General features: G+C 39.5%; 2 protein-coding genes across 4 annotated transcripts; one reads left to right on the forward strand and one right to left on the reverse strand.

The window, feature by feature from the left end:
• USP8 (ubiquitin specific peptidase 8) lies at positions 1–22,286 on the forward strand. Of its 3 annotated transcripts, XM_074599849.1 has the most exons (21): positions 53–152; positions 3,885–3,963; positions 5,921–6,091; positions 6,771–6,915; positions 7,411–7,496; positions 10,032–10,176; positions 10,825–10,882; positions 11,638–11,782; positions 12,063–12,225; positions 12,949–13,093; positions 13,292–13,512; positions 14,601–15,197; positions 16,506–16,595; positions 17,211–17,291; positions 17,690–17,952; positions 18,515–18,727; positions 19,235–19,445; positions 19,773–20,009; positions 20,541–20,683; positions 20,967–21,099; positions 21,330–22,286. In XM_074599849.1, the coding sequence occupies exons 3-21, from the start codon at positions 5,988–5,990 to the stop codon at positions 21,513–21,515; spliced, it is 3,366 nt and encodes a 1,121-aa protein (XP_074455950.1). In that variant the 5' UTR covers positions 53–152; positions 3,885–3,963; positions 5,921–5,987; the 3' UTR covers positions 21,516–22,286. The 3 variants fall into 3 exon arrangements, with proteins under 3 accessions (XP_074455949.1, XP_074455951.1, XP_074455950.1); XM_074599848.1 differs by lacking the exon at positions 3,885–3,963 and having other exon boundaries at positions 1–152; XM_074599850.1 differs by lacking the exons at positions 3,885–3,963; positions 16,506–16,595 and having other exon boundaries at positions 1–152.
• On the reverse strand, positions 21,417–27,361 carry USP50 (ubiquitin specific peptidase 50). The gene is given in 6 exon segments (XM_074599851.1): positions 21,417–23,776; positions 23,778–24,017; positions 25,130–25,272; positions 25,752–25,949; positions 26,585–26,777; positions 27,210–27,361. Coding segments are annotated over 6 exon segments (966 nt in total). The 3' UTR covers positions 21,417–23,736.
• Positions 27,362–27,509: the final 148 nt, after the last annotated feature.

Consider the following 27,509-nt stretch of genomic DNA (forward strand, 5'->3'; position numbering starts at 1 on the left):
GCCCCCGCGGGGGAGCGGAGGCCCGGGAGGGAGGGAGGAACACCACCGAGTTCCGCCTCAGCAGCCATGGTCGCGTAGCGTCTCCTGGGCAGCCGCGCTCGGACATGGGCCTGCCCCGGGCCGGCGGGCTGAGGCAGCGAGTCCCCGCGGCGGTGAGTACGCAGCCGGGCCCGCCGCGATGGCCGGAGGCGATCCCCGGGCCGCCGAGGGGAGCGAGGCCTGCAGGGCGGGCGGACTCGCCTCGCGCCCTCCTCCGGCCGCGTCGGGAGGGGGCGGGCGCCCTTGGAGGGGAGCCCCGGGCCCAGGCCCGCCGTGCCGGGGGCGGGAGGCGGCCCTCAAGCGGATGCGGAGGGCGGGGGGAACCGGGCTGGGCTGCGCCGGGAGGAGAATCAGGCCTGGCCTGGCCCGGCTTGGAGCGGGCAGCCCTGCGCCCCGCTGCCGCCGGTGTGACCTTGGACAGGCCGCCCCAGCCGCAGCCCGGCCGGGGTGAGGCGGCAGCGGGGTCGGGGGAAGCCGCCCCGGTGCCCGGGAGCGTCCGGAGGAAGATGGCAGGGGAGCAGCACTTCCCAGAGCGCACTCCCCCGGCCGGAGCGGGCGGGCGGCCGGCTGCGCTGTCATGGAGACTGCCACAGCCCGGCCGGGCCCGCACCGGCGGCGTCCCGGGCCCCCACCCGCCCGCACCGGGCTTTTAACTGCCCCGTTATAAACTTGGAGGAGTTTTCAGCCTCTGTGTCACTTCCCCGGCTTCTTATCACCTATACTGTTTGCATACCTTTGCAGATTTTCATTTATCTAAATAAGTGAAGCTGTTTGCGGTCTTTGAATAACTCTTACTTCGAATAACTTTCAAACTTCCTGTATAAAATCCAACTTCTTTTTTCTTTTAAGCAACTTAACTTTGTAGTGTCTTCCCTCCCCATCATTATGAGTTAAACTGATGGATGAGTGAACTGTCAGAAGGGATTTTCTCAGTGTGCAGAACGAGCCGTTCCCAAGCTTGGCGGTGCAGGTAGTCTCACCATGGTGCGTGGCCAAAGACAGACCCCATGACATGTTACTGCTACAGCGATTGGTGGCACCCACCAAAACAATGACAGTTTGGGCACTCTGTATGACCATAATGGCCTTGATAATAAGAAGCCCCAATGGTTATCATCAGCCTGCGCACATTAAGTTACAGCACCAAGGCCTGAAAGAAAGCTAGAGAGCTCACAGAGATAAATATACTTATTGAGTATATAGTTCAGTCATGTTAAAATACTGTATCTCTAACTGATACTGATAATCTTAGAATCATAGAATTGCCTAGGTTGGAAGGGACCTTCCAGATCATCTAGTCCAACCATCAACCTAACTCTGACAAAAACCATCACTAAACTATATCTCTGAGCTCTATGTCTACACGCCTTTTAAATACCTCCAGGGGTGGTGCCTCAACCACTTCCCTGGGCAGCCTGTTCCAATGCTTAATAACCTTTTCAGTGTAAAATTTTTTCCGAATATCCAATCTAAACCTCCCCTTGTGCAACTTGAGGCCATTTCCTCTTGACCTATCACCTGTTACTTGGGAGAAGAGACCCCACCTCTCTACAGCCTCCTTGTGTACAGAGTACAGACAGCAAAACTTAACTCCAAGAGAACTGAGGAACTTAACGCTCATGAGAAACCTATTTCTCATTTGGTCAACTCTTAGAGACAAAAATAAGTAGGTGAATAATACTTCATTGCATACCTGAATTGGTGATGCACACTACTTAGCATGTCAGTTTATTTGAGATCGTGTTAGTGTATGCTGCTTGCAATATAACTGCGTCTGTGCGTTGTTCTTGCTGTGGTCATTCCACTTAAAGCTTACTCATATCCTTAGTAAAACAGGCTTGATAACTAGATGTCTATGTCGAAAAACCTGTTACCAACAGGTATGTTTCTCTGTCAGTGTAAAACTATCCATTCTAAGTGTCTTAAATGCCTATAAGCGTCCAAGCATGACTTCCCTTATGTTTTGGGGATATTGGCCTGGTTTTCAGCACTCTTAAGTATGAAAAAGGAGCCTGAGATAATACTTCAGCTGGGGCAGAACAGATCCACGGTTTTTGAGTTTGATCCTAATGTTTAAGAAAAAAGCTGGCAAACCTGAAATGGGTTGTTTCTTCTTCCTCACAGGGTTGACTAATACTAAATTTAGCTGTTACAGCTTTTTCAGTCCCTTGTATTTATGGTTTTATGATCCACTTGTATTTCCGTGCTGGGAAAGAAGACTCTTCTCTTCTTTAGAGGTGTAGGAAAGATCCATATATATAATTGGAAGGCTATCGAGGCCTCTGTTGCCATTGTATTGATATGGTGATTATAAGCGTAGAGGGAAATGGAATGCTTGGCAAAAGTGAGCGTACTCTAGTCAATACAGCCTGCAGCAGCAAGAGTTTATCCTGATAAAATGGATGTGGGTCTGATAAGAAGGTACAGTTCATTGCAGCTCCTCTAGTGGAAACAAATACAGGCCTCATGCAGAACATGCAGTAGCTCCATGCATTTCACTACTCTATGTTAACTACTCCTGAATGTCTTTATTTGTGCAACTTATTTTGCTGGAGGAACCATTGAGACCAGGTCAGTTAGGAATCAGATAGCTGCAAAAATTTACGTTCAAAAATCAGCTGGTTATGTTTATATATGAAGGAGCCGATTTGGATTCTGAAATCGGTGTCTTCTCAAAGCCTGATTCACTTGAGTATAACGTAAAATCAAGTTACAAGCACATTTTGAAATTTAGTAGAGGCTTACAGAGCTTTAAGGGTTCCTCTGAGCCAAGACTCTGAGCAGTCCACTGGCAACTAGTGGTCAGCCTGTAGGTTATAGTTAGGGAATTTTTGCCGCATAAAACTGAAAATGATAGTTATACTTCCATAGTTAAAGTTCTATATAGAACAATGAATTAAAAACTGCAACTGAAATCTCACATTAACTTATGATATATGCGGTATGTAATACTGATAAATAGGCTGTTAAGAATTTTTTATTCTTTTTTTCAGAAAATGTTATTCCTAATCCACCCTTACTCATGTTACTGCAGAATATTGTATGAATTATGGTGCTGTGAGAGGTCAAAGAGTAATACCTCGTTCATCAGATATTGTGGTTAGTAGCTCATGTTTTGAAAAAGGTATATACATTTATTCAGATCAGGAAATAAAAGTAAGTTCAGTATTTAACTTCTCTGGCAATTTAAAGACCTGCAGTTATAACTTCCGGACCATAGCAGAAAGAGGCAGAAAGCCAATTTTTGTTCTCGGCCAAAATGTTATCCACTGGTTCTACATTTGTATAGATGAAGTTCCAGAAGAACCGCTCGTATCAAGGTGTGTCAGCAGCACTTGAGAATTTACAAGCAACTTTTGCCTTCCATTAAGTGGTTCATTTTCCACACAATCTTGGGGTTTTTTTCCTCACACACACATACACAATAATGTTATATTCATATCCTTTTTGGATGACATATTTAGTTACAATATTCTGTCAGAACACAGCCAAATGCTGCCACTTAAGATTAAGAAAATACTGGTTACATAACAGAGCAAACATTGAAGATATATTTGGAAAGGACTTATCTTCAAAGAAAAAGTCTATTTACAGTTCCAAGGCGAAAAAAGAAAAAAAGCCAGGTAAAGACATGCTCTGAAGGTAGGATTAGGCAAGCAATGCTAAAATCTTAATAAGAGTGAAGCCTTTCTTTCTAATTCTATGAGGCTGTAAAAAGTATGTCTTTGTTTTAGGCAAATAAGCTTTTAGATTGGAAAGGCCCTTTACTTTGGGGCAGGAGGTGTGTCTGTGTTTTGTTTCAACTGAATGCAATTCTTCTAATAGGTTTACTGCCTTGTTTTCAGCATCCAAATATCTCCCTGAAAATTAAAGTCGAACATAAGACACCTTATATGGGGAAGACAATGTTTAAAGACGAGTGGGGTATGGGATTTATTATTAATTTTATGTATTAAAATTAGTATTTGAGGACTTTATTATGTACTTCCTAGAACTATCCAAAAATCAGTCTACTAAGGAAGGATTTTAGCAAAGTTTATCAACTTTGAAAAGTTGCTATGGAATTGGACAATAAGCAAGTACAGCATCTGTGTTTAAGCAGTAAGTTACCTAACTGGATATTGTTTAGTCTGACCTTGGCATGCCAGACCTTAGACCAAAGAACTTGGTATCTTTAGTTGATAACCAATTCCTAGACCAAGAACAGTCAGCCTAGCGATACTATATACGCAGCGATACTTCAAAGAATAACAGCTATGTGCCATGGGAAGAGATGACGATCACATCCCAGCTTCTCGTTCTTGGCTGCACACGCCAACTGCTCGCCTTGCACGAGATGCGTAGCCATTCTGCCTCTTCAGCAAGCTCAACGGGATCAGTAAGAGGTTGGACAAGTGCCAGACCAGGAGGGAAATCAGGACCACCTCACTTGGTGTCAGTCAGCTACAGATCAATTCACTTCTGTGAAACCTCCCTCTGAGGTCACTGGCTGATGGTTTTTTGGTCACACTTGTCACGCTGATCATCACCTTGAGGGTGGAAGGGGAATGCCCTGCCTTCATCCCGTTAAAGGCCACATGGGTTTTCACTACTAGGAAATTTGTTGGGATCATTTGAGCATCTTTCTTTGTATTAGCTCGCGTTAATTTCTTGAGTATTGCTAGCACCTTTACATCTCACCACCTGAGAGGGAGCTTAATTCCTCCCCTGCCACCCCCAAGGGCTAAAATAGCTTACCGCGTATTAGATTCAAAGATTTCTGGTTAGACTATCTGTATGAGACTTAATGGACTGCTCTGTGCAGAATGTTAGATGAGCTGATGTAATAGTCCTTTCTGGCCAAACTCTGCTTAACTATTTCATGGCTACCTGGAGAGCACTTCCAAACGAACGCAGAAAGACAATGACATCTAGGAGTTTTAAGACCTACAGCATGTCCAAGAAATTTCAAGTCAATTTTAACAGTAGTAACCTTCCTTTTCTCAGCTTGTGTCTTACCAAGACATTATAAGTCACATTTCTATGGGTGTGGTGTGTATTTGCAGAGGTATGTGCTAAGGTAGTGATAAAATAATTATCCGGTACTACTTTCAGAGTACAGAGAAGTCAGGTAATTTTTCATAATACTTACTGGTGTTATAGTTGAATAAGTTTGCCGGATATGATGATTTTGAACATTCTTAAGTCATAATTTCTTTTCTTATTATTTTCTTCTGTTAGCAACATGTCGCTAACGTTCTTGATAAATCAGCTAGAGTGGTTTCAAGTAATTCTGTCACTTTGGAAGGATTAATTTATACTGTTAATTTTCAGCCACTGTGTTTGCATCAGTAATACTTAGAATTGATACCAGAGGTCCCTTACGGATAATTAACATTTAAGTAGGTGCAGTTTAAGCAGCTACATTATTCTTCAGCTTCTGGCAAACAAGTTTTCTTTGACTTCTGGAAATACTTTTTTCCTTTTATGCTTGTATTACAAATAATTGCCCAGAATAAGTGACAGATTTTTTTCCTTTTTTCTTTAAATATATGCATCTTTCTATGTAAGTAATTATGTTTTAATAATAGTAATATAGAATAATATCAAAGACAAGTGTACTGATAAGTACTGATGCTGTAGTATTATAATAACATTTTGCCAGATTGTAGAGGACCAGATCACATACTAGAGTCCCAATTCATTACCTACAGTTAGATTACATTTAGAATTTTTCATTATAGCTTAAACTTTAACTGCATAAGTTCCAGATAGTTTTATACTAGTGCTAATTCACATAAAGTGAGATAGTTTAGGTAATAACCCCATACAGATAACTATAACTGCATTAGAAGTCACTGGAATCTAATTGGACTTTCCCTACTTTTTTCTCCTCCCCTAGAAAAATATTGATAGAGACTTCTAAGAAGCTGTACCACCCTAGAAGGGACATAAGTAACAACATTAACATGCCTGCTGTGGCATCTGTACCTAAGGAGCTGTATCTCTGTACTTCATTGAAAGATCTCAACAAGAAGACAGAAATAAAACCTGAAAAGACGAGTACAAAGAGGTATATATATTTTAATTTATTTTGGATTAATATCAGGAGTATTAGTGCTACTCTGCTGAGCAAATTCCAGAACAACTGTGTCATGGATCTAAATTTCCTCAGTTATTTCTGTTAGGTATAAAATCTTCGATAGTCTTCTGTCTAGGTCTGTCAACTATCACGTTGGATATGCTTGCTGCCTACAGCAGGTAACCTCACATACTGCCAAAACACGACTTGGACAGAGCACGAAGCCCTTGAAAATTTCATACGTTGCGAAAAGATTACATAGATGCAAATTCTCAAAAATGATAAAAAGTTTAGCAAATGTGTGAATAGAAGATATTTTGCCTCTAGCATTTTTAGACAACAATTTGATTTTGTCTTACTATGAATTTGTTTTTCCTCCAAAAAAAATATTTTTAGAAGGGAAAAGTACTTTTTTTTTCCCCTATCTCAGTATGCTGTTTAATTAGGGAATATTTTAAATAAGGCTCGTAAACAAACTTGCAAAGAGAAACATTATTTGGAGGACTGTGACTGTAATTCATATTTAATTAAAGCCTTATAGTAAGATGGTAAAAGCAAACACTTAATATATGGGCAGAGGCCATGAACACTAAAAATGGCATCTTGTAATGAAAAGGTGTTTGGGAACAAGTCAACAATCGTGTGCTTTACTCCTCTTCTTTGATTTCAGTTATGTGCAGAGTGCCCTTAAGATTTTCAAGGCAGCGGAGGAAAGCAGATTGGACCGAGATGAAGAAAAAGCTTACATCCTATATATGAAATATGTGACTGTTTATAACTTTATTAAAAAGAGACCTGATTTTAAGCAGCAACAGGTATAAAAACTTTCTGAGTGACCTCTTCTGCACTGGTAGAAGTATTAGAAGTACAGAGAATTACACTAATGCACGTTCAAAGGATTACACTGGTATTAAGTAAACTGTCTCACTTATGATGATTTTTTTCCTTCCTATTTTTGACAAGTCTATTGTTAATTGCTTTTACAGTTTGCTTTTAATATGTATAAGGTATGTAAATTGTCAGATCTGTGAATATTTTTTCAGGGAAAGGTATTTATTCCTGTCATCTTTCCCATTCAGACTTCTTTTGGTGCAGTTGCCTTGCCTAGCCTTTATTTATTAGTGCTATAGAACATTTTACTTACAAACTTATGTTTGAGAGGAAAATATTTTGATTCAAAACAGTTCCTTTCATTGGCATTAATATCATTATAGTACCAATTCTCTGTACATTAGCAGTTCTTGATATGCACAGAAGTAGGCATTATTAAGCTGTACGATTAATATATGGGGTGATGCTTGTAATTTTAGGATTATTTTCATTCAATTCTTGGACCTACAAATTTAAAAAAAGCTATTGAAGAAGCTGAAAGACTCTCAGACAGCCTTAAACTCAGGTATGTGAATACGGTAAATAGATAGGATATTGTTTATTACACCTGAAGCCTGTACATGTGCAGTTGCAGGTTTTCATGCTATTTAGTAGTAAGGGATTGCACTTGAGCAGACCTTAGATACCTGAAAGTCTTGAGAGCTTAAACTGTTTAGCCACAAAAGTTTGTTATTAGAGATCATTTTTGTCATCACATAGTCCAACAACTTGCCACTGTATACGTTATCTCTTAATTCTTGGTAACTATGATTTGTTGATATTGCCTCCTATTTTTGTTTAATGACTAATAATAAGAAATCACAAGATATAAACTATATATACACTAGAGATGATCAAGAGCCATTTCATCCTTACCCTTTTCATCATAAGGTCATCTGAAGCCAAATATACTAATGAATGTTCCTAATATTTATGTATGTTAAAAAGCTCTCTGAGTGTGGGTTTAGTTTACACTAACAAAACACATTTTTGATTCTTTAGCTAGCTGCTACACCTTTTCTGTACCTCTGCCATGTGCAGACACATATATGGAAATCCATGGGTTTGCCATTATGTACCTGAGCTGATGCTAAGGGGGGTTTGAGTAGCTCCTTTACAACTTCAAGTTACAGGTCTTTGTGCCATAAGCCATGAAACTGGTGGTAAGCAGCTGTAAGGTAGAATCTATCTTTAGGTGATATTTAGCGCAGTGTGTCTTGCTTCCAGCTCTGTGTGCTTCTCCCATCCTTAGCAACTATCTTTCTCACCTCACCCTTTTAACTCTTTCCCTTCAGCTAGGCACATTTCCCACACACCCCCAGTATTACTGGGAAAGCACCCTTCAAAGGATCCTTAAAGTTAGCGTAAGTGAACAAGGGATTAAGAGTGTAGTTACATCTATATGAAAAGAGGCGTTCCAAAGATGTCTCATGACACTATGCATGAAACAATCTTTAGGTTTTCCTTAGTTTTAGTTAAGAGTCTTACAATTCAACAGAGCTACAAATTCACTGTAAGAGTAAACACCAACAGAGTTATAGAAAACCAAAACTATTTAGAGACATTGTTTAGTAACTTGTGGCTTTTTATGAAAGCAACAGAGTTTTGGAAGTTGACACAACTAATAACTTTCAGCTACTCTGGGGAAAACATACATATATTTGAAGGGAATACAAATGAAACATGACTCCTGTGTAACTATGGGAGTGGTTTCAGGGAAGTGATTTGCATAATTTCTTCTTGAGGCAGTAGGCCAGCAAATAGTTTAAATGTTAACTGAAAATGGAGCTGCTGAAACATCAATTGTATAGGAGCAGGAATACCTGCATGAATGACCTATGTGCTTCAGAGGTGTAAATGGGAAAATAATGGGTAAATATTCCATATTGACTGAATTAAATTAAAATCTGAAGTATGCTTTAGTGCCGTTAACTCCAAATGAGGACAAAATGCTTTGTTCTAACTTGTGATGCCTTTGCCAAATCAAGAAGCCTGTTTAAAAGAATAAAATTGCAGACCTGCAGCCTTCTTCCTACTAGTGGCCAATTAATGGAGTAAACTTTGAGGCAGAATTTGATTTAATGATCTAGTTTATTAACATAGTACTCTTGATATGAAATGCAGCTGTACTGTTGTCATCACTTTAATCCTGATTAGGCAACATCTGATTAAAATGAGCAATTACTAATACAGTGTAATGTTCATGTTTCACTGCTTGGTTCAGTCATCAAAATTGTTAGCTCAAAACATTTTATTTTTTTTTATGGATCACTGGTAACACTTAAGCTTGTCAGATATATTAAATATAATAGAATGCTGTTTAACAGTGGTGTAGGTATACAAACCTGCATCTAAAAAAATTGGTGATCTAAAAGCTGTCCTTTGGAGGTCACCGGCTTACAATATTGTGATTGTCCTTAGAATGGCGAAGGGCTGGGAGGTTCATTTTAGTCTAAGACTTTATGAAAAGGACAGCTGTATGCAAGACCTAGGTCCACCAAAGCTCTCGAGTATACGTGATTCTTGCATTGGCTACTGCTACCATATAGGTAGTTCTGATCTGACTTCTCAGAAAAAGGAAATTTAGATAACTAAGCTAACTTATTCCTGTTATTGTTAGCTCTGTTGCAAAACCAAATAGAATACCTAGGATGACTGTTATATATTGAACTTTACCTGTAAGTCACCAATACTTACTCTTTCCTCCATGAAATGAAAAACCTATTATACTCAGTGACACCACAGCTAAGCATGACTCCAGATTTAGAGAAAAAATAAATTAGTTAACCTTAAGAGCAGTGGCTACGAAATAGGACCCAAAACAGAATTTAAGAATAAGAAAACCAACTGAAGAGCAGGAGAAGTAAGCCATAGAAGAAAATAGGGTTTGTTGGAAATACAACAGTTGTCAATACTTGAACTTTTTTTTTTTTAAACTTTAAATACTTTTTTTTTTTCCCCCCTCATGGAGACTTGATGATTCTGATGTTAATTATCCAAGGCTAGCCAATAACACAATATTGAAAAAAGAAAAAGGCGCTTTTTTTTCCCCCGCCAATAGATATGAGGAAGCTGAAGTTCGTAAAAAACTTGAAGAGAGAGACAGACAAGAGCTGCAGAAAAAGCAAGAACCAAAAGATGATGGAAAGAGTTCAGCCAAAAACTCCTCAGAAAGTGCTGTGGATTCCAAAGGAAAAAGCCAAAGGGTAACCAAAGACATTTACAAACTCTGTAATTCAATCTAAATGTGTAGTTCTTGATCTCTACTAGTAGCTATTTCCAGTTCAGAATCATGTTTTTTTAAAAACAGCTTACATTCCCCATAACCCTTCTTTGACATTTCTTTGGAAGATGTTGAGTCCCACCAACCTGTAAGCCTTGCATAAGATAGACTAGTTTTTTTTGTAAACTGAAATTCTATTTTATAATAGAACTAGCTAGTGTAAGAAACCCACAGTAATTGTAATAAGCTGATGTTATGGATAACATGTTTTCTCTTTAGGAGAGAGACGACTTTTCAGCAATACTGTGGAAAGAAATTAATTTCTTTGCAAATAATTCACAAATTTCATCAAGCAGATGATTCTGTCGTAGGCTGTACTGCCTTTTTAACTGGTTTCTGTCTAGGTAGGGCAGCAACCTTGGCATGTTTTTAATACATTGGTCAATACATCTTTAGAAGTTTCCTTTTTCTATGTTTCTTCCTGTGGCTTACAGACTGACCAGTTTCCTTCAAGCTCTGTGACAGTCAGCGTTCGCCACCTTGGTTCTGAATATTAGATATTAAACTAACGTTTCCTCTTTTTTTTTGTTTTGGGTTTTGTGTTTGTTTTTTTTTTTTCCTTACAACACAGATTAATGGTGAGAGGAAGCATTCACTGGAAAGAAAGGATCAGTCTGACAGTCTGAGTGGTAAGAGATGCAATGTTCATAGATGTGAAAAATGTCTACATATGACTATGCACCTGTCACCTAAGCAGTTGCAATTCTTTTAAGGAGTTATTTCCCAGAGTATTTTGATGAAATTCTAGTATTCTGCATTTCAGTAACAGTGATTTAGTAATTAATTGCGCTCTGTATTGCAGCCTTCATTGCTTCTCTTGAATTTGGAAAGCTGTACTTAGTCTTCCAACAGTTTAATAACTAAAACTGAACTAGCCCTAAAGTGGTCAAATTAGAAAGAAAAATGTCTCCTCAAATGATAAGAAAAAATCTAAGCAAGGCTGAAATAGGTCAGTTAAATAAGACATTTTTCCTTTCCCCTCCCAACCTTCTGGTTTTTGTTCCTGTAATAAATACGTGAAAGCGTCCTCTAGAGTTCTTAACTGAAGAGGAACATCTGCAGCATGTAGTTTACAAATGCTTGCCTTTATAGCTTGATTTCAATGAGACCACAAAAAGTTAAACTAGTTTATTACTGAAGTGTTCAGTATTGTCTAATTCAGCAAGCAGATGAGGTGCTAATCACTACAGTAGTGGGAACAAAAGTTCCAATGCATTTATTCTATAGCATCTCACTTTCATGACTTTATGGGACTTTCCTGTTCTGTTTCGTCTGTCTGCATTCTTGATTGCACCAGTCAGATGTGATCATAGCTATCTCCGTTTATAACGTAGCTTTTTACATCTAATAGCTTCTAATTTCATCTAATACATCTAATTTCAAGGAGCAGTCACAGCTGAGAAACTGTTTGCAATGATGTCGGACAAAAATATTGAATTGATTATTATGGATGCTCGAAGATTGAAGGATTATCAGGAATCCTGTATTCCAAGATCTGTCAGCGTTCCAGAAGAAGCTATCAGTCCTGGGTATGAAATGATGTTAAATGATAGTGGAAATGCTTCATTTTATGATTTTATAAATTGACTGAAGAGAATTATATGCTTTTAAAGCTTGTACACTTCGTTTCAGAATCCTTGGTACGTACAAGTGGGTGAGATGAGTCTGGAGAGTTCTGTTCTTGCATGTACTTATTTCAAGCCAGAGCATATTTATTTTATGTAATCCATATACATTTATGTGCTTGGATATCGTTGGACGAAGTGTTACTTGTGTGTTTGTTGTTAAATATATGTTAATACATTTCAGAGTTACTGCTAGTTGGATTGAAGCTAGACTTCCAGAGGATTCCAGAGATCCATGGAAGAGGAGGGGACACTTTGATTACGTTATACTGCTAGACTGGTTTAGTTCTGCTGAAGACTTAAAACTAGGAACAACTCTTCAGAGCCTGAAAGATGCGCTTTTTAAGGTTGGCAATTTTCATGTTTTCTGTTAATTCATCTCATTAAATAAGAAGGTCTCGGAGCATCTATAATTACAAAGTATATGGAAGACTTAAGGAGGAATTAACTAGGAAGAAATTGTTTACTGTGAGGTTGGTGAGACACTGGCACAGGTTGCCCAGAGAAGCTGTGGATGCCCCATCCCTGGAGGTGTTCAAGGCCAGGCTGGATGGGGCTTGGAGCAACCTGGTCGAGCGGGAGGTGTCCCTGCCCAGGGCAGGGGGTGGAAACTAGATGGTTTTTAAGGTCCCTTCCAACCCAAACCATTCTGTGAGTCTGCAACCTCAGGGGGAGGGCAGTCTGGAGCCTGGACTCTCAAGCATTTTTCAGAAAGTTAATGTTATGCTTTCTAAAGCCAATGCCCCTAATAACTCAGCAAACTTACCAGATAAGACACAGAAACAAATATTATAATAAAAATATTTTTCTTCATGGAGGATCATTACTGAAGTACCAGACCCTGCTGTAGATACAGCCAGGAACCTAACTCTGTTGGGTATTCTCCAAACACAAAGAGGATCCCTTTTCACCAAAGTGTTTTTGCAGCCTGTTTAGTTCGCATTTTAAAATTTCAAAAATAACCTGTCTCAATGTAATGACTAAACACGGAACTTTCAACACCACTGTTAAGACGTAAAAGTTTATTTTCTATTTTTAAATCATTTAATTTCAATTTTTTTTTCTTACAGTGGGAAAGCAAAACTATACTGCAGAATGAACCTTTAATTCTAGAAGGAGGTTATGAAAACTGGCTCCTTTGTTTTCCCCAGTATACAACAAATGCTAAAGTAACTCCACCCCAGCATAGCAGGAGTGAAGCAGTGACTGTTTCTTGTAAGTATAAAGGATGAACTCCCCTTCCCTCAAGTGTTTAGAATTACTGGATGTATCTTTAATTCATTCAAGTATGTTTTGGGATAGCCTTGTTCTGGCTAAATCTAAATTTTGGGGTGGAACGTGAGGGTTATTTTGCTTTTGTGTTTTTGTTTTATGAGCTCTCTCATGCTTCCCTCCTCTTCCCCCCTCCTAAAGTGGATTTTACATATCCATCTCTGGAAGAGCCAGCTCCTCTTCCACCTGTTGTTGCTGTAAAGCCATCTCCAACAGAAGCAATTGAAAATGAAGAAACAGGAGATAATTTGGAAGAGAGACTAAAATCACTTAACAGACCAAACGTACAGGATGCTGCTGTTCCAAAACCTGACAGTTCAATTGTAGTTAATCCAGTATCGATTACAAGAAGTATCCCTGAGGTAAGCTGCGTTTCTTTTTTTCAGAGTAAGTAAGAGACCCACCACCATTTAGAAGCCTAAATCCACAAGGAAACATACTCAGGATTTGTTTAAGCTTGTATATTGGTACAGAGACTATCAGTGGTCTGTGAAGCCATAGTAACTATCTACGGAACCATATGAAACTGAATATACTTAACATAATTGCAGAGCTTTTAATTAATATTTTTATATGAGCACCTGAGAAATTGAAGGTCAGCAACTGATGATTAATTCAGAAAGTCTATAAGCCAGCTTTTCTACTCAAAACATACATATGATGAAATATGGGGAGGGTAGTTAAGCCATGGCTTACCTTGACTGTTCCAGAGGTCTGCTTTCCAGCAACTGTATTTTCCTTCAAATAACAAAACATTTAAGTGGCTTGTCGCTCTTGGGCCAGTAGCAGAAGTATAGGGGTTTGTTTCTTTCATGGGGTTAAAACTTTCTGAAGACACGTTCTCACGCTAAAATAATATTTTCGTCATGAGATAAGGCTAAAGTGAAAGTTTTCACTTTCACCCTTCTAGATGCTGCCTTTAATACAAATTTCAGCTAAGGAACCCTAAACATTATTTCTGTTTTTCCCAGTACTAGACTAGCTTTTATTTCTTTAGAATTTCTACTTGAGCATCAAAACCAACTTGACTCTTCTAGATCCAAGCATAAGCCATTCTTAAATACCTCTTCCCATCAAGCAGGGCTGCCTTAATCACATGCTCCATCACATGACTGAGAAAGCCAAGCCCAGATTAGGCTTCCTGATTGCCCTAAAACGTTCACCTTAGAAAGCTTGAAAATAAAGAGTTGTAGTAATCAGTGCTTAATGCTGTCCTTATGGTTCTGTAGGGCTTGTTGATTCTTAACTCACTTCTGGAAGTTAAGTGAATACCTAATTTTACGAACAAGCAATTTGAATGACCAGATTTAATGACGTTGAAAGTTCCCTATCTCTCTGGTGGAAGTTGACTTTATATAATCTTTATTCTCTTTATAAATCTCACTTAGAAGAAGCTTAGCTAACAGAGCAGTAATAGCTAAAGTGAATTGTTCTACACTTTGTGTTACAGGTTGATCGTACTAAAAAGCCTTCACTAAAAATCCCTGATGATAACAGACCAAAACCTGAAAGTACAGTCAGTGACAGCCACCCTGTTGAGAATGGACGAATAGTTCCAGACCGGTCCACAAAGCCGTTATGTGATACAAAGAGCATTCTGACAGAAGAAGAAAAAAGTCGGGTACACGCAGAAACTGCTGCCCTATTAGAGAAAAACAGACGGGAAAAAGAACTTCGGGAGAGGCAACAAGAAGAACAGAAAGAGAAACTCAAGCGAGAAAAAGAACAAGAAGAACAAAAAGCAAAAGAAGAACAGAAAGAAAAGGAACACAAAGAAAAGCTACAGCAATCCAAAGAGGACAGAGAACAGAAGGAGAGGGATGAGCAAATCAAAAGAGATCAGGAGCAAAAGGAACAAGACAGAGCACGCAAAGAAGGAATAGAAGCAAAAAAGCAAAATAAAAATGAACTAGAAAGCACCGGTGCAAAAAGGATTGAGATTGACAGAGTATCTGTGGAAGAAAGAGAAAAGGGAACTCGAACACCAGAAACGCAGAGGCGTGCACTGGGTGACACATCTCAGACCTTTGTGACTGTTCCAGGCAAGGTTAGTGGAAAAGAGAAAATCATCACCAAATGTGGAGTAATTATTCAGGATGATTTGTCAGTGCATACTCTAGTATCAATCTAGAAATTTTAAATACATTGGATTTTTATTGAGACCATTTTTACATAGAGGTAGAAGAGAAAGCTAAAACCAAGACACGAATAGTTAATTTTTTTGTTAATTTTTTTTTTTTTTTGCAAGACAGCCTGGATTCTTGCTTGTAGGTGGGTAGCATGGAATCTCTATAGGATAATAAAGTTTCCCACTGACATGGAGCTAGAAGAGACGGTTCATAGGCTGCAATCCTCTATTTCAAAAATAGAGCCATTTTGTCTCTTAATACCAGCCCAGTATAATATCCAATAGTATATTATACTGTGGTAACACACAATAGTGACAGAATTATATTATCATAACAAACTCTTTAGTGCCTCCAGCTGATTTAAATGCTGATATAACAGGATTTTGTTGACTGGCATAGGAAGCGAAGCAATACCCTAATCTAGTATTTTTAACTGAGAACAGTCCAATTCCAACTCTTTGGCGGGGGTCACAGTTCCTTCTTTCCTCAGATTCTTGGAAAAAATTGCAAATTTTCTGACATTGTGAAAATCATCTGAACGTGAAACAGAAGCCGTTTGTGAAGCTGAGTGAATAATGGGACAGATGTCTTTCAAACCAGTTCAACAAGGCATGCACTAGGATAGTTTTCTCTCCCTTTGCAACTGCAGTTGTTACTTGACCAAACTTTGATGCTTGTGTCATGCAGATGCCCAAGGAAGCCAAAATAAACCTTCCTGGGCAACCTTAGCACAGTCATGCTTGAGCTTTTTGACTGACAGAGCAACTTCACATAATCCCAAAATGACTGCCCATGATAAAATAAATTCGTAATGTCGGCTTCACAGTTTGCCTTTTTCATGGAGAGGCTTTGTCACAGTGAGGCATAAAAGGGGAAAACGTCTTTCATTTAAAAACAAATTGTAAAACCCACAGCTTTTAGGGGGGGAAAAGTAGCGTAGGTGGAACTTCTGCGCTTTATTTCTGAGCTCTTGAAACTACATAGCAGACTGTCTTACATCGTACAACATGCAGCCACCAAGGCTATTCCAGCAAATTGCCTGTAGTATAGACTGGGAAGAATAAACATGATGTGTAGATACCTGCTCTAACCACTTCTTTGTGGCACGCGCATTTAACAACCAAAAAAGAAAATATAACTCTCTTTTTTCCCTATTTTGCTTTATCAGCATTCTTTACTGACACTCCAGATGAAAATTGAAAGCCTTCTCTCAAAATCTTTTACAGCAAACTGGGGTTAAAGGACAACCAGAGAGTGGAGCTCAAAAGCCAGGACCCCTTAGAGAGGATTCTGAACAAGATACTGACAGACTTAAAGTAAATACAATGTGTTCTATGTAGCGAAAACCAATCAAGCGCAGATGCTTTATGATTATTATGTTACATTCCACCTCATTTCAATTTTTAAAGTCACCATCTTAAGAAAAGACAATGCCACATTTACAGCTGTTTGTTTGCTTTTTTTCATTTGTCATATTCATCTGAAAAAAATATTTGAAGCTTTCACTAGAAATCTCCATATGTTTTGGATGGCATTAACAAGCATTCCACACTGGTTCGTCATCTCACGCGTAGTCCTTCGCACACTGCTTTGAAAGGGAGCAAATATCATCTGTATGTGTTTAACAGAAGTATGTATTGCTAATAAAGTAGCTTCTTCAGGGAAAAAAAATTGAGCATTCAGACTTTTGTGAGACTGATTTGTCAGGGTTTTTTCTGGAGCATGTCAACAAATGAGTTTTGTTTAGATTGAGTGATACAAAGTAGTAGTACTATATTACCATTACAATAAATTGTATTTCCAGCTATAATCAAGGATTTCTTATTCAACTGTTTTAAGTTAAATCATGTAACTATATAGGGAGAGTCACAGTCAGCTTGCTGCTCTGCAAAAGTACCTATACGTACCTTACATTTCTGTTTATTTATTAGTCTCAGCGGGAGCCGTTAATGAGAGCGCGAAGTGAAGAAATGGGAAGGATAATACCAGGACTGCCTGCAGGCTGGGCGAAGGTAACTTTCTATTCTGATGTTCTAATCAAGTTGCCTTGTGCAGTTTTGTAATGCACTTCAATTGTGTCTCATTTCTAAGTTAGATCATTTGATTTTTATTTTTTTTGTTCCCTCTTCAACTTCCACAGTTATTTTCTGAATTTTAACATCATTTTAATGAAACTAGGAGAGCTCATCTGCCGTTTCGGGTATTAAGCAGTTGCGGTTTAATATGCATTTTGGTGAAAGTGGTGCCTTGCAGTAAATTTAATCCATTAAGTATTGAAGCCAATCATGACTGTTAATGTCTCAATGTTTGAAAAACTCATGCGCTGTTCTTACCGTAGTTTAAAAATAGGTAAGTAAGTTAATGATGAATTTTTACTTGGTTTTGAAACGATTTGTTTTTTTTCCCCAAGTTTCTGGATCCAATCACTGGAACCTTTCGTTACTATCACTCGCCAACAAATACTGTTCATATGTATCCACCAGAAATGGCTCCTTCATCCACGCCTCCATCAACCCCTCCAACTCATAAACCCAAGCCACAGGTGACTGTTGAACGAGAAAGAGAACACTCCAAACTGAAGCGCTCCTACTCTTCCCCAGATATAACCCAAGCCATTCAGGAGGAAGAGAAGAAAAGAATCCCTGTAACTCCTGCAGTCAATCGTGACAATAAGTATGTTTGATAAGTTACACCAGAACTCATGCAATATGATAGCATGGAGGACTTTCTTTGTGCTTAATCAACTGAAATTCATTAATATATTCCAAGTAGGTTTGAAAGGATGCAAGAGTGATAGACTTAAATTTCATTGCTAGAAGTCCAATGAATAGGACAGTTATCTTTTGAGAATTAAGGTAATTGTTATGCATTAACATGAATTTCAGAGAGGTCACAGTGTAATTGGACAGTAGCTGCTTTCTGAGTTGTGGCATTTGTGTTAACACAGTAAATGCCAGTCTTCTGACAGCTTGTGAAACGCAAAGTTTTCAGTTTTTAAACTGGGTTAAATCAACAGCTAATTCTTCATCTGTGAATTTAAAAAAAAAAAAATCAAAACAACAAGTGATGGATTTCTCGCTATTGCAAGGACTGGTCATGAATACCTTAAAGGATGGCATTTGGTGACGTTTTGTGCCAGAATATTTCATTCCCTGTGAAGGAGGGTGGTTCTGTTGGCTCATGTGCACAGCCTTGTCAAGTCTGAGTCTCTTAAAAAGTAATTTCTTCCTTACAGGCCAGTCTGTTACACTAAAGCAGAAATTTCAAGACTCTCTGCGTCACAAATTCGGAATCTTAATCCGGTGTTTGGGGGATCGGGACCAGCTCTTACAGGACTTCGTAATCTAGGGAACACTTGCTATATGAATTCCATACTCCAGTGTCTGTGCAATGCACCGCACCTGGCTGATTATTTTAACAGAAACTTGTATCAAGATGATATTAACAGGTAACAATCTCTTATTCTCATCCTTTGATTTATAATTGAAGGGAAAAAAAAATTGCCTTTACAATTGTTAATTCAAAAAAATCACTTAGTGGTGTTAAGGTTGGGGTTTTTTTAAGTAGGAGACAAATGCTAACTTCCAAGCGACTTGACATTTTCAAAATTCATGTGTGTGGAAAAAATAGGTTTTACTGGAAAGTCTTAATTAATTTGTGCTTATAACTTTCATAAATATAAGTGCACTAGTGTCCTAAACCAAACAGAATATTTAAAGAGCAGGTTACAAATAAGCTGAAGACAGCTGAACCTTCCAGCAGTCCCGTCTCGAATATGGAACCAAATTACAGTCCCAAAGTACACAAAAATTTTAATTCAGTCTAACAGCTAGTTTTTCTTGGTCTAAAGAAATTACTTTGAGATAATGTCTTAAATTAATAACAATAATATTAAAAAAAAAAGTTATTTGAATGCCTCTCTCTATTTTTTATTTTGGTCTATTTAATTGTATAGGTCAAATTTCCTGGGACATAAAGGTGAAGTGGCTGAAGAGTTTGGTGTAATAATGAAAGCTTTATGGACAGGACAGTATAAATATATCAGTCCAAAAGACTTTAAAATTACAATTGGGAAGATTAATGACCAATTTGCAGGATATAGCCAACAGGACTCCCAAGAATTGCTTCTCTTTCTAATGGATGGCTTGCATGAAGACCTAAATAAAGTAAGCAATGCACTTGTAACAAATTACACATCTGTCAAATGATCAAGAGAAATAAATGTTAAAGAGACCCTTGTATTTCATAAGAAGATTATGTTACTGGAACCTTGTATAGAAGGAATTCAAGAATTAAAGTAGGAATTTAGTTTGAAATGTATAAGGTACTGAAGGGAGTAATGGAAGAAGCCTAACTAGATAAGAAATGGATGGCTACACTGACATGTTTAAATATTCTTGCAAATATTCAAGAGCATGCTTGCCTATAGATGAGACTTTCTATTTTTCCATATGTTAATATATGGCTATGGTATTTAAACTTCTGTTATCCAGGCTGACAACAGGAAAAGATACAAGGAAGAAAACAATGATCATCTGGATGACTTCAGAGCAGCAGAACTGGCCTGGCACAAACACAAACAGCTCAACGAGTCCATTATTGTGGCACTCTTTCAAGGCCAGTTCAAGTCAACAGTGCAGTGTCTCACATGTCACAAGAAGTCCCGGACCTTTGAGGCTTTCATGTATTTGTCATTGCCGCTTGCATCCACTAGTAAATGTACACTGCAGGTACGCTGGCACGAGAGAGAAAGTTATTCAAGTAAAAACATGTCTCTGTGACTTCATTATGATGTTGCTTCTGCTCAGCCTCTTGTTGAAGGGGCTGGTCAATATTCCAGCTTAATTTACACTAACCTGACACATGAGCAGAGCTGAGTCTTCATTATTTTTTAATTCTTCTATAGTTTAAAAAAAAAAAAAAGGTTAATTCCTTAGAAATTTTTAAATACAAGCAGGATGGAAATATATAAGCCACAGTAGCAGAGAAGACACGTATAGTATTTGTTTTTGTAGGTCATAGTATAAATACTTTGTGTTTTTAAACAAAATATTGTACGTATATTTTGAAGGACTTACAGTTAATTGATATACACAGTAAAATTTACCTCCACACATGGAGTTAGCTCACTTTTCCTCATCTTTGTGAAACGTAACACGCAGAAAACTGATGCAGGTTAACGACCAAATAGGAAACAAACATTTTTGCTGTACTTTCATAAACACCTGCCCTCCACAATCTGTGTTGGTGTTTTGTTTCAGGAATGCCTTAGGTTGTTCTCCAAAGAGGAAAAGCTCACTGATAACAATAGATTTTACTGTAGCCATTGCAAAACTCGGAGGGATTCTTTGAAAAAAATAGAAATTTGGAAATTACCACCTGTTCTTCTTGTGCATTTGAAAAGGTAAGAGAAACGGTGATGGGTGAAAATTTAATTAGGATGAAGTGACGAGGCTTTGATGGAGATTGATTGTTCCTGTGCAATAGCTGACCATTTTTAATTAGAGTGCGCTTCGGATGCATTTCCACTTGTAATGTTTCAAGAATTTTATTTTCATCTGATGCCTGTTCTATTAGATGAAGATGAGATCGTGTCCTGGTTAAAAACCAGGGAAAATAGACATGCTCAGCTTTCTTAAACAGCTTGTGAACAACCTGTAACTGATAACTGCTTTTCAATTCTCTAGATTTTCCTATGATGGAAGATGGAAGCAAAAGCTTCAGACTTCTGTAGATTTCCCATTGGAAACTCTTGACCTTTCACAGTATGTTATTGGTCCAAAGAATAACTTGAAGAGATACAATCTGTTCTCCGTATCAGTAAGTAACCACGTCACATTTCAAAGTTCAGCTGGTCTTTATGCCAAGACTTGGGTTCACCAGCGTGATTCATCTAGGTTTCCAGGCTGCCTACCTGGTTGCAGATTAAGTTGTATTTTAAAAAGAATGATCAGTATTCAGTAAAAATCTCCCATTCTAGTTTATTTCCCTAGCCAGGGAAGAAATGGCAGCTTTTGAGACCATTAATTCTTTTCCTCTTACGTTTACAGAATCATTATGGCGGGTTGGATGGAGGACACTATACCGCCTACTGCAAAAATGCTTCAAAACAACGTTGGTTTAAGTTTGACGACCATGAAGTATCTGAGATCTCCTCATCATCTGTGAAATCCTCAGCTGCATATATTCTCTTTTACACTTCTTACGAACAGCGAGCAGTGGAGATGGCCACATAAAGTACTGTGGGTTAAAAAACCTGGTTTTCTTCTTCTAAGAGTAAAGTAGGTATGGGAATGCATATAAATATGCAAAGCTATGACAAATGTAGTCACTTACAGATACGGGGATGGTTGCAGCGGCTTTTCTGCAAGCGAGCTCTTTCTGGTCAGTACTAGTGCTTAAAAGTCAGAAGACAGATTAATAATGCTTGTGGTAATACTGCCATCTGTGAAACCATTTAAAAAGCATACTTGCATTACCATTTATTTAAAAAACAGCTATATTTTTAGTCTGTTACAAAATTAAATTCTAGCTTAGTCATCTGAAATCTATTAACAAGTAGTTTAAAATGTCTTAAAATCCCAAGGCATATCTTGATTTTTATTTTTTTCTTTCACTGTTATGGCCTTTTCACATTTCTAACCTTAAGCTTGATTCTACTGTGAATACTCTAGAATGATGTAAACAGTTAGGAATGTAAGTGTACATATTGATTGCATACTTGCACATCAGAACTATGTATATATAAAATGTTGTCCTTTTTGTGAGAATCTCTAAAACTCAGAGGATTGCGTTTATTTGCCAGCTCTAGGTAATTGCAACACTACTTAATAAAAAAGCAGAGCTGTAATTTTTTTTCTGTTAGCTTTTGTCAATATTTGTGCACTTCAGAGTTATTCTAAAAAACAAGATTTTTCCTTTTTAATTTTTTAATATAAATTTTCATGTACACATGCATTAAAAACCTTAATGAAGAAATGATTTAAAAATATATCCTGTTAAATGTATGTTTGGGTGTGCTGTTTTCATTCTCAACTAGTTGTGTAATGGTCAGGATTCTACGTAATGACAGGCTGAATCACAGTCACACAGCTTAGCAGTTCTTCAGATGAAGAAAATGCTACTTTGTGTAGAACTGATTAGGTTAGAAGCTAATTTTAGTTGCATCTTGTGCATTTCCCTGCTCTGGATTTGGGTGAGTTTTCCCTCTCTGATGAAGTTGGCATTCAAAAATCTTAAATCCTACATTCTGAGCTTTTATCTACCTGCGTGTGTCTTGCTGATGGAATTAAGACCAGGATTGATTGTTTTCCAGATGCTTACAAGACGCAAACACATTTGCACTACTAGAGGGACAAAAATGACGATACTAGAATAATGCCTTTTTCTTTCTTTAATGTGAATGGTCACTTCTTCCCCCGCTCTCTTCGGAGCGGTCTGGTCGTACGCTTGCACCTTAGTATCCTGCTGCCAGTTTCTAAAAGGCAGCTTAAAACAACATAATATATTTAACCAACAACAGAGAAAGAGGAATTTTCAGGTAAGTGCATTTATACGTTCAGCATTTGTGTTCTTTTGAGGGATAGATGAGGTTTGTTACGGAAAACAACCATTAAACCTTGTACAAATGGAGCAGATGCTCGGAAGCTGTAACTCTCCTCTCTAATACCTACTTCCTGAAAGAGCACAAGAGCTGATCAGGTAATGCAAATGCTCTAGTTTATTGATGAAAGAGGACTTGGCTGATGCTGTTAATAAGTTTTAATTGCTGGCTTACTCACTGTTCATTTTGCACAGCTAGCAGAGCTTTAATGGGTGCAGGGGAGGCCTTGAGAGGTGTAGAATAGGAGATAAGCTGTGTTAGTCTGCACTGAGGAGTTTGGGATCGCGGTGACCTGCTCATCATCAAAGCTGTACCAGTTTTTGGTGACTGAGTGCTCGCACAACGCTGTGTAGTGGCCATCATCCAGAAAACCAGAGTGGTTCTGTAACAAATGACAGTCTGTTAAAACAGAAGGTTCGATCTTCCTCCTTACAAGCAAAGTTAGGACTTGGCAACCATTTTTTGTTTGCGCTTGGAAAAGATGGGAGAGAAGATTCTGTCCCCCTTTGGCCTACAACGAGGAATATTAATTCAAATAAATGCTTTAAAAAAAACCAAACAGATGATAATTATGCTTCTGCATTTTGCAATATTAAATTTGCAACCCAGCTATTAGCTCTGATACGGGTCACTATAAGCAGGTCCCACTCGCAGTGAGTGATGGAAAAAGAGACCGTTTCGTCCTTATTTATAGACGGGATCGATGCAGGATCAGCTTGTGAGTTTATGTTGAAAAGGCTGAGGAGGCTCCAACCAGGCGTTACGTGCCAGGAGTGCTTGAATTCTAACATTGGGATGTGGGGGGAAGGAGGAGAGAAATGATAACGGCTCCTCTCTTCTTCGGTTACATACTCTCACTGCATTATGTCCGCGGCAGGCAAAAAAAAAAAAAAGATGAAAACCATATATATACAAAACATATATAAAGTCCAAGCTAGCACCGGCTTCATCAGCTGCACGGGGCAGGGCAGTACAAATGGAAGCAGGAAAAGCAAAGCTCACCACGACAGCACGCAGGCTGTACTCTGCCCCCCTGCAGAAAGGCGGGGCGGCGTAAGGAGAGAGGTCCAGGTTGCTGAGTGGATAGCGGATGGTGGTGGAGAGTTTCCCTTTGTGTTTGTCTCGCCATTCAAACCTGAAATAAAATTTTGAACTATTTTAAATAACACTTGACTTCTTTCTTGTATTGTGCTGGTTGCTTAACTGACTGTCCTAGGGGAAGGGGAAAACAATCAATGACCCAGCGTTTTGAAATAGATCTGTATTGATATTGACTATTACAGTCAACTGTCAGAAAATGCACTAAACCTGCAAGAGATGTCCAGCAAGAAAAGCAAAGATCTGGCTTCCTGATGCTCCTGTCTTTTAGAAATAGCAGAAGTCAAATCTCTGCATCGCTGCCACTGGGTCCTAAACGTTTTGGGCTGCGCTGTTGCCAGCTCTTCTTTTGTGCCAGGCTCCATCCCTCTTTCCTCTGTGACTTCTAGTACAACGCAATACTTCTAAACGTTTATAACGTGGCCAAGGGCTGCAGCTGGGGACCACAAGTTCATTTGAGCATATCAAGAAAAGCAGATGCTAAATGGGAAATTAAATAATAATTTTACATAACGTAGTTCTGAGAAGCCAAATCATCCCAGACTGATTTTCTTTATAGGTGGGAAGTTAAGAATAAATTCTTGTGAATAAATCTGGCATCTGGCCACGTGTGGCTAGTAAAGGCTGCTAGCCAGGAGCTCTCACACTGATGCACCGCTCTGTTTAGTAGATCCAGTTGCTGAGACCTGATTTATTAAGGGATAAACAAAAATAGTGTCCCAGCTGCAATAATGACGAGCAAAACGCCCTGTTTCAGTCCTGCACTGAGAACCCAAATCACAAGCTCTCCCACTTGCCACGGGGACTTGTATTCGCAGGGATGTCTGACCGTATGAACCGCTGCACTGATCTGCAGTCGCTCGCTCCTTGTGGGGTTTTTGTTCCCTTTGGAGAAGAGATCCCAAATGTAGGGAGTGAAGTGTGGTGGGCTGGAGTACAGAGTGAGGCAGAACACCTTGTCTGAGACTTCAGCAACGCGACTTCCGTGTTTGACGGGTGTATTTCTGCAACTGCCCCTTCAGCTTCCAGCTATCAAAAGTACTAAAAACACCCCTTTGCAGTGATTTTTTTTCCTTTTATGCAAGTGATTGTCCTTCATGTCTCACAAATCCCAGGAAACGGCCATGTCCTACCCCATATAGACTGTACCTCTTTAGGTGAAAAACAATGATCTGCGGTGCCTTGGTAATGGTGCCCTTTACTACAGCATCTTGTTTCGTTCCACACCAAGAACAGTGGATTTGGTTGTTCCAAGTCAGCGTGTCTTGCTGAAAGAAGCATTTGAGACAGTCCTGTCAAGGGAAGAAAAAAAATAGAATACATTAATTTGACCAAACAGGTCTCCACGCCTGAAGATCCTAAGCAAGGTAAGAGAAAAGTCTGCCGTATCTTGGAGCTCTCTTCCTAACGAATGGAAGCGTGATGTGGGCTGACCTTACAAATACACTTGGAACAGAAAGCAGCCAACACTGGCTTCCTTTTTCCCCCAAAAAATGAGGAAATACTTGAGTGAAAGAAACCCTCACAATCTTGCTATCCCTCATCCCATGGCAACTCAGGAGCATTGCTCCCGTGACTGTACCGGCCCCTGCGGTCCAGAGGGCAGCACAGAAACCCCACTTCTTTTAGGGACAGTTCAAAGACTACCCATTAGTGCCCAGGAAACCAACGTAACTAAAAACCTGCATCTTTTTAATAAAAACACGCATTAGTCTAAGCCACCTATTCCCACACGGAGCAGAAACCAGCGGGAATGTACTAGAAGCGGCACCTCCAGAGAGCACGCTCTCTTAGAAGGGACGGGCAGGGACAGAACGGTGAAGCTCTCGGGTCTCTCGGTGGTGCTCTTGCATTCCAGACACGTGATCTCGTAACTGAGCTGGCCCTCGAATAGCTGTGTGATAATAGATGTTTCACTGACGCTCCCTCTGCTTGCTTTTGCATTGGTTACGCATCGTCTTTCGCTTGACTGTACAGAAGGGAAGAAAAAAAAAATTAAACAAAATGTAGGTAACCAGCTGTTTCAGAAGTGCCTTCACTGGGCTTTAACGGTCGCTGCCCACTGCCTGTGCAGGCTGGTAGCTATTGTCACAGAACCTGTCTCTAAAATGCTATTGCTTTACTTGATGTTTCCTACGTGCAGAGTAAGCTAAATTCCTTTTCTGAGAGAAATTAAACAAAAAGATAATATTCTGGACACTAGACAGGAGTGATTTAATTGCTAGACAAGCTCTTTATCGGTGGATCTGAAGACGAGAAGGGCAGACATGGGGGGATGGCAGACACGAAGGTTTCAGGCAAATGAAAAAGGGGAAGAATGTAAAGCACGGAAGGAGCAATGAGAGGGGGGAGAGGTGAGGATAACGGGGCTACAGACAGCATTGCCATTTAGATGGGGGCTGCAATTTGATGGAGCATTAGACATGAAGCAAATGAATTATTGTGTGTATGTGGGTATGAAACAAAGGAAGACAACAACAATTTTTAGCAGCCACACCATGCATTTCGGGAGAGGAGGATGGGCCGTTATTACACGGAATGCTAAATTATGGAATGCAAAGAGGCAACAGCGACAGACCCCAAGAACAGCAGCTGGGCTCTTACCTTGAGAGCCTCGTGGAGCTCATTCAGCACACAGATCAGAAACTCCTGTGCGTCCTGCTGACTCTTCTTCCTAAAAGCTGGGTACTGCTTCTCAAGGGCTGAATGAAAAACCTCCGGGGAAACACAGTCAAACTCTCCAAGCCACATGTCAGACATCAAACAGCCAAAGGCAATCACAGTCTGGCCATTCTCCCTTGAAAAAAAACAAAAACCCCATAAGTTTCAAAGTATGAAAAGAAGGTGGTTCCACCTCCAAATGGGAGCATAACACCTCAATTTAGAAGATATCCACAGGTACGGTACAGCTCTGGCAGCCTGTCATTTGGTTTGAGGGACTCTACAGGTACCAGAAAGTAGTACGAATCATTATTGAGACAGCAATGATGGTGACTGGTATTACCATCAGAATGACAAAAAAAGTATAACGCTTAAGTTACCCAGCAAGGAAAAATGACTCAGGGTCTCAGAGGAAGGCGACGGAAAGCAGCGTGTGGCCAGTTTGACTATAGCTGCCTGGTGGGGAGCTGGTAGGTGGCTACCTCAGACATTCTCATGGCAACACGTACCCTTTGGAAGGAAAACAGCAGTGCCAAGCAATGTAAGTAGGGTGGGTAAATCAACTTACTTGTGTAGGGCTGCTTTGTGCTTTCCTGAGAGGAAATATTCCACAAGTTGCGGCACGCTGCAGAGGCACTGCAAAATTGCGTTCATGTAGCACGTGTTGCCCAGATTCTTCAGGCCGGTGAGCCCTGGGCACTGGCTGTGCGTCTCCTCCATCGGTGCCGTGCAGGAATTCTTCACACCTTCCAAGCAAATGGAGTCATACTTCCACTTACTAGAAAAAAACCGCACAACAGTGGCAATCTAAAATGCTACTGTGCTCTTTGTATTACAGTTTTCAGAAAGCGTTATTGTCTTGAGGAGG

Source organism: Larus michahellis, chromosome 9 (genome assembly GCF_964199755.1).
Source record: "Larus michahellis chromosome 9, bLarMic1.1, whole genome shotgun sequence".
Classification (NCBI taxonomy): Eukaryota; Metazoa; Chordata; class Aves; order Charadriiformes; family Laridae; genus Larus; species Larus michahellis.

Coding starts and splice junctions, on each gene's coding strand:
- USP8 (XM_074599848.1), top strand. CDS start 5,988: ATGCCTGCTGTGGCATCTGTACCTAAGGAGCTGTATCTCTGTACTTCA. Junction 15,198..16,505: donor TTGTGACTGTTCCAGGCAAG/GTTAGTGGAAAA, acceptor AATCTTTTACAG/CAAACTGGGGTTAAAGGACA. Junction 18,728..19,234: donor TATCAAGATGATATTAACAG/GTAACAATCTCT, acceptor TTAATTGTATAG/GTCAAATTTCCTGGGACATA.